A 7501-nucleotide genomic window follows, 5' to 3' on the forward strand; every position below is an offset into this window, starting at 1 on the left:
CTGAAAAAATTCGGGTTAGAGTCAACCCGAACCCAAAACGGGTCGGGTTCGGGTTCAATAAATCAACCCGTTTTAAAAATCGGATCGGGTTCGGGTTGTCCCAGCAACCCGAAATTGACCCGAAAATGACTCGAAATTGACATGAAAACTCCTATTTGACCCGGAAATCCGAGATTGACCCGTTTTGACCCGATATTGACCCGAAAATCGAGGATTGACCCGATTTTGACCATAAACACTAGCAATTTTTAGACTACTCCGGGTTATTCGTGTCGAGTCGAGTTGACCCGAAAATGACTCGAAATTGACATGAAAACTCCTATTTGACCCAGAAATCCGAGATTGACCCATTTTGACCGGATATTGACCCGAAAATCGAGGATTGGCCCGATTTTGACCATAAACACTAGCAATTTTTAGACTACTCCGGGTTATTCGTGTCGAGTCGAGTTGACCCGGATCCGAATCGGGTCGGGTTCGGGTCCGGAAACCTGACCCGTTTTTAAAAACGAGTCGGTTCGGGGTTACCCGAATAGTGCCGGGTCAGTTCCAGGTTCGACCCGAACCCGACCAGTTGACCCGAATTGACATCCCTAGTGAAAGCTCAGATTAAATTAATATAAAAATTATAATACTTGTAATTCTACTTTTCATAATAATTTCACAGCTATTTTAGCTAATAGATTTCCAACTAAATTATGCGCCATGATCCCAAGCTGTGAAGCTTTTCAAGTTTTTTCATAATAATAAAAAAAGTTTAAAATAATAATAAAAAAATCTCATATTAATATCTTTCCAACTAATTATAGTTTTCATAATAATAAAAAAAGTTCAAAACTGAGCCATAGTTACATTGAATGGATACCATTAATTTAGCTCCCCAACTAAAAACCGCCCCAAATTAAAGCTTTCTTTGGAATAACTTTCGATCACTATATTTTTTCTTTTATTAAAAAAAATTATACGAAAAAACTTACATATAAATTTTTTTATACATTCGCTCTGGCCAATTAAGATAAACTCACACATATATCATATACATAAAAAGACTCAAGCTCCCAACTAACAAAACAATATGAGTTATATGATAGAAAATAATAAGAAAAATGTTCCAAACAAAACCTAAATATATTTTATTGTAATATTCAACAAAAAATAAATCTGAATAAGCAAATGCGGCGATAATTTTACATTATTTTCATGAATATTATGATAATAATCTGAACTCTTGACCAGAGGTAGAACCGTGCAATGCCCGGGGGACAATTAGAAAAGAATTTAAAAACTTTTAAAAGAGAGATTATCTGCCTAAAAAATTAAAAAACATATTTAAAAGAAGAATTATTAGGTAATTTGCCCCTCCTCATTTTATTTCTTTGCCCTAGCCGACCCTTTTCACGCCACCGGTAAATCCCGAGCAACATTTCACTTGTTTGTTGATTCTCTGTTGCTCTCTACTGTTGCTCAACACTATAAAAAAATGCAAAATTTATAAATTTTTTTACTCCACATATATAATGCAATATCAAAATTCATTTTAAATTTTGTATTATATATATTTTTATTTTTTTATAAACTTATCCTCCTAAGAATTAAAGTTGATTCTGCCCTATTCATGACAAAGCAATTTTTGATGATGCCATGAATGCAATTGACCTTCTGGTAGTTGACCACCTCCAAACTAAAAGTATCCAATCAATAACAGGAGCTTTTGATTTTTTACAACTTGCACGATATTTGTTCTCTCAGTCATACAGTAATAAACTAATAATAATAATAATAATAAAAGTCTACGACGAAATTTCTTCAAGAAAGCCTCATTTAAAAATAATAATAATAAAAAAATCCTAAGTCAAGGTCAACACTTACAATAACTCATTACTGTCGTCTGCCGTGTGAAACCGTTTGCAGCATGTACACTTTTAGATTCCTTTAATTTAATGAATGGCTTGAAATGCTGAACAATTTGTTTGTAATCGTACGCTCCAAATCATCTAAATTGGGATTAATTATTCTGGGCCAAAGCCGAATATCTTCACGAGACCAATCAGAATGTGTCACGTTACTCATGTGATTGGTACTCCTCAGTACCGCTCGATACCACGGCTCGGTGTCGTTGATATGACACATTCTGATTAAGCTCTGGATGGTGTTCTATGTCTTATCTCCGTACGGAATTATTTCTAGTAAATTTGGAGTTATCAAATCTTACCGGTCAAAATGAACCTATTTAAAATTAGTTTTATTTGATATAATTTTCTTATTATTTTTTAAAATTATTTTTATAGTTAGAATTTTTTTAAAAGTAGTGGGAAAAAAATTTGTTCAAAATAAAACTTTGATTGGTTAAAAAAAATTAACTCAAAGTCTAACATGATTAATTAGCAGTCGTGATTTTCCCTCCTCCGTCCTTCATGGCGGTCAATCGTGTGCGAGATCCTGGTTTTCTTAACAATCAATCCTCTTCTCGGTCCTTCCTTGAGACGCTTTATGGTGTTTCCTCCCAGATTGAATTTCCCGAGCTTAAAGCGGCTTCTCACCGGGGTTTGCCTTCTCTTTGGGTTTCTAAAGCTGAGGTTCTCGTCCTTGGTTGGTTTCCCGAATCGTCGGCCATCCCTCGATGCTGTCCGAAAATTTTTCACTGATTAAGCTGAGCAACGATTTAGATTACTGTAAGGTTTTTGCACATCATTCTTACTTTGTGCTGAACTGTTATATGAAGCTTCCTAAGTGGTCTCCTTATTTTGATGTTAACGTTGAATCGCCGGTTGTTCCCATTTGGGTGTGTTTTCCTAATTTGCGTCCGCATTTTTTTTTTCTCCCCGTATCTTGCATGCTTTGGGGTATTTGTTTGGTAAACCTCTCAAAAATGATAATGGCATAATGCTATGGCGGTTGGCTTCCATCCCTCGGTGGCTCGAGTGCTTGTGGAGTTGGATATTACTAAGAAATATCCATATTGTATTTGGCTTGGCCCAGAAAAACTTGGCTATGTTCAATCAGTGGAAATGGAAGAATTGTCTAAGCATTGTGGTCGGTGTAAGTCGATTGGCCACTCGATTAATGATTGTGGTAATATGCATCCTAAGCGAACAGTTGATTTAATTTTGTAAGCTGTTGAGGGCGAGAATCCGTTGGGGACGGCGGTGCCTGTTGTGCAGTCTGTAACTGAAACTGTCGTGGAACCTGTTGTTGGGATTGCTTCTGCTGTTGTTCCTTTACCTCACACAGTCCCGGGATGTGATCCTGGTGTGGTTCCAACTATGACTGGTAGTGTGGAGGGTATTTTGGAGGATAACTTGGTTATTAATAAGTGTGTTGATGGGGTTGTCGAGCCCTTTTCCCCTGCTCCTAATCCTTCTATGTCTAATTTTGAGCATGTTGTGGGGGCTTTGCTCCCTGAGATTGGTGTTATGACTGTTGTGAAAAATGCCATTCCTATTGTCATCGATTCCTCTCTGCAGGTTCGTGAGGATGTTGTGGATGGAGTCTTGCCTCCTATTCAAGTGAATCGAACTTGTACTAGTGTTGATGGTCATCTTGTTTTTAATACTTGTCCTGTTTTGTCAATGCTTGGGACTGTCTCTGCCCCGTCTGTCTTGCCTACAGTTAATGTGGACTGCTCGGGTGGTTCGCTTTCTGTCACTGTTTTGTTGGGTGAGGATTGCTCGGTTTCTCCTAAGGCTGTGGTTCCTGAGGGGGCTGCTACGGCTGTGGTGCCTGAGGGGGCTGCTAGTGATATGATCCCTGTTGTTTTTTCCGATGTTATCTTTCCCCCTCTTTTGAATGATGGTTTAGTTCCTAATGCTTTTGTTCAGGTTCCAATTGATTTAATTGAGTCTCAAGCTATGGTGTATCATGTGGGAGATAATTCTGGGATTGATATGATTTAAAATAAACGAGCTCATAGATTAATATAAGATTAATCATAGATCGTTTGTTCATGAACGAGCTCATTTGATAGATCAAGAATACACATTAAATATATTCGTGAACGAGCTTGTTTGATAATTAAAAAAAAAACTTCACTAGATATGTTCACGAATAGACTTGATATAATTGTTTATTAGATGGTTCAATAAAGCTCATTTATTAAATTAAAGCACATCTAGAAATAGAGATCGTTCATAACTTGATAATGCTCGTTTGTTTAAAGCTCGATAAGCACAAAATGAATTTAAACAAATAAAATTTGAACACAAACAAAAAAGCTCAAATCAAACTCTTAACCAAATATGAATACGAACACACTCGGCTCGAATCGGTTCATTTGCAGCCCTAAAAAAAATCAAATAGATAGGAACTAAATTGATTCATTTTATAACGATTATTTATTAAACTCTACTAAAATTTACTTATATTACCTGTTTAGCATTATTTTTTTTCAAAGACAACTCAGTTGCATTAGTCTTGTATTAAATCTCAAAATTTCTCTCTCTCTCTCTTCTAGTTCTCTATCAATTAGTGTTGGTAAAATTCTAATGTTACCCATAACCAACAAATAAAGATAAAAGAATTAATTTTAACTATAACTATCAGCTATTAGGGTTTTTTTGTTGATCTAATTCAACTGGGATGAATAAGACTTCGTTTGGGATGGCTTTATTCTTGCTTTTTAAACAGCTTTCTAGCACAAATTTTTTTTTAAGAAAACCGTTTTAAAAAACAGTACGAAAGCTGTTCAAACAAAACCTAAATCACAGAGCAAAATTTAAAAATGTTGCTAGCAGCCCAACTTGTAATCTATTTGGCCAAAATGCATAAATAGTATATTACCAATAAGAAAACCTTAGAATAAGTTCAATAAAAAAATCTAAAAATCTCAAAAAGCTTGACAATAGCTATCTAATCAAACATCAGTTTGTGATAAATTTCTGAGATTTCAACCAAAACTCGACATGCCAATGAAAAGAAAACCCTCCCGATATGTTAAGATACATCAAAAGAAACCAAATCAAATCCAAACAAGCAATAGAAGAACTATCTAGTACCTTTTATATGCATCACGTCCGAGTTGCCCGAGGGCGCACTGGAGTCTTTGAAGGACTCACCCTGATACATATTTATGAACACAAAGATTAGGTGCAGAAGTAATGGAAAAATACCAAAAGCAAAAAGCTAGGAGGGAAAACTACCTTATTAGCAAGGACCCCAATCTAGCGCCACTACAGTTTAGTGCAGCAATTGCACTCTCGGCCTACAAAAAGCAAAAATCCTGATAATACAATTCACTTTTGAGGTACAAAATACAAATTACCTTTCTCTGTTGGGAACCATAAGAACATGTAGGTTTCGTTTGGAACGACTTTCTTACTGCTTCTTACAGCAGCTTTCTAGTACAAAATTTTTTAATTTTCTACTATAAAGCTGATTTAAGAAGCAGTAAGAAAGCTGTCCCAAACAAAACATATCAGAAAGGTGAAAAACACTAACCCTAGCAAATTCAATAAATGCTATGCGAGTGGCATGATGATAGTCTCCAAGAAGCCTCATGCGATACACCTGTAAAGTATGTAACAAGATAATTTCAGTTCTACAGTAGTAGTCAAGTTTTGTTTCATCCTACAAAAGAAAATTTTGTTAAGATCAAAAGTAGAAGCAACTGACCGGTCCACATGATCTTTCAAAGAAAAGTTTGAGCTCAGATTGGTTGACCTTTAAGCGACGAAGACATGAACAGGTTCAAGACGGGTAAAAAAGACATGAGATTATATTTATGAACAATTAAGATAATCTAGAGTCTACCTTATTATCAATATTTGTACAATAGATGGTCCTTGTGCACATTTCACGCTCATCTTCAGACTAAAAGTAAAATAATTAACAAGGTGATATCTGGCAGCAATTCATTGAAGCTTGTGAAGTAAACATTGTAAACCAGTTAGACAGTTTTAAGCTTTTTCTTACCCTTGGCAAGAATTTTGGGTCAACAGGTGCGATTGCAGTTTTTGAAGGGAGCACTCTAACGGGGTAAAACCCAAGCAATGTCCTTGATACACTTAAGGCAGCATTTGCACCTTCTGAAGTTTTACAACCCGGAGACCACATAAAATGAATAAATTGCCATTAACATAAATTTAAGCTGTAACAGTAACCCAATAGACAAATTGCAGCCGACAAAACTACCTTCATCAGTAAACTCTACAAAAGCAAATCGAAGAACAGAGTTTGGATCACCACATATACGACAATCAACAACCTTCAAAAAATGAGAAGGAAATTTAGAGCCATGAGATAACACTGCCAAAAGAAAAAAAATCAAGGAATAGACAGACAAAGTTACCTGTCCACAATTCACAAAGAGTGCTGCAAGCTCTTCTTCAGTTACCTAATAGACAAAGATCAGGGAATTCAAATCTCAGATAGCACGAAAAAAATATAAAAAAAACCCGAAATTCAATACATTAATCGTCAATTTCTCAATGCATTAAGGCCCAGAAACTTGAGAAATTGTGAATCACAGCTAAATTAGCAAGTCGCCTGAGCCACAATGAACAAAAGTCAAAATCATAATGTAAAGGACCGGGTTTGGGTGGCTGGTTCAACCGAACCGGCCAGCCCTCCTAATAAAAGTCGCGACCCCATAAGGGGTCAGTTTTGCCAACAAAACAGAAGGGTGGAATGTCTGGGCGGACCGAACGCATGCGAAGGAAGATTTTTTAGATCCGTTTTGCCATTTGTAGAGAATGATTGTGTGGGAGGATAAAATTTATCAATTCCTTTTCATTCTCATTGCTAACGAAGTGATATTTTGGAAGAAATTTCAATGAACGAGAGGAATGATCGAGGAAAAGTGGGAAGAATGTTTGTTGGATTTTCTTTTCATATTTTTTAATAAATTTCCTTGTTTTACTTCATCTAAATCATATCATATTTTCCTAAAGGGAAAAGCAAGAGATCGAATGTGAAGAGATAGAAATTGCGAGAGAAAGAAGAAAAAGGAATTGAACTTTGTAATTCCTTCCAAGGTTTAAAATTGCGTAACTGCGCCTCGAGGCGGTTTTCGTCCGTGAGGCGAGGCGTAAGCCTCAAGGCGGTCTGAGGCGTAAGCCTCACGAACACAGAATTGCGTAAATGAAAAATTAAGGCTTTTAGCAGGAAAATAATAGCAATAGTGGAAAATAAGTGGAGGAAGAGCCCTTTCCACTCTCGCTCCCAAAATAAGCACCTTGGTCAACCCTTTCATCAAATTGCTGCTGTTGTAAGTGTTTGACAGTGGTAGTTTTCTTCATGTAAGCACTTATTTCTTCCTTCACATTGTCCGGCACTTTTGCACAAGGTGCTACGTTCTTGTGAGAGCATGATAAGTGCTCCTTCATGCGGGTTACTCCGCCCTTCACAACTTTCTCACAAAAGTTGCACTTTAAATAGACTTAGCTCTTCTCTCCGCCGCCAATGTCAACTTGTACACTATACTTCCAAGAAGGGTCCCTCCGCAATGACGTATTCGTCTTTTCTTTACCTCTAACCATGTCTCCTAAAGCAAAAAATCAAATACACT

General features: G+C 36.5%; 1 protein-coding gene across 2 annotated transcripts in view; it reads right to left on the reverse strand.

Annotated features, from left to right (window-relative positions):
* Nucleotides 1-4724: 4724 nt before the first annotated feature.
* The window catches only part of LOC110102597 (polyadenylate-binding protein-interacting protein 11), a 31743-nt gene continuing 28966 nt past the window's right edge, over nt 4725-7501 (reverse strand). Inside the window, exons 3-10 of one of the 2 annotated variants that reach the window (XR_003700981.1) lie at nt 6284-6328; nt 6127-6199; nt 5908-6020; nt 5746-5798; nt 5608-5655; nt 5434-5502; nt 5136-5197; nt 4725-5052 (exon numbers count right to left, since the gene is read on the reverse strand). Coding sequence is in view for 1 of the 2 variants with exons in the window: in XM_020830998.2 (XP_020686657.1) it covers nt 5004-5052; nt 5136-5197; nt 5434-5502; nt 5608-5655; nt 5746-5805; nt 5908-6020; nt 6127-6199; nt 6284-6328 (519 nt within the window). In the remaining variant the exon portion in view is untranslated. Of the gene's footprint in view, nt 5053-5135; nt 5198-5433; nt 5503-5607; nt 5656-5745; nt 5806-5907; nt 6021-6126; nt 6200-6283; nt 6329-7501 lie in introns of both variants that reach the window. The other variant, XM_020830998.2, reaches the window with a different exon arrangement.

The sequence above is a fragment of the Dendrobium catenatum genome, unplaced genomic scaffold (genome assembly GCF_001605985.2).
Source record: "Dendrobium catenatum unplaced genomic scaffold, ASM160598v2 fragScaff_scaffold_637, whole genome shotgun sequence".
NCBI classification, from domain to species: domain Eukaryota; kingdom Viridiplantae; phylum Streptophyta; class Magnoliopsida; order Asparagales; family Orchidaceae; genus Dendrobium; species Dendrobium catenatum.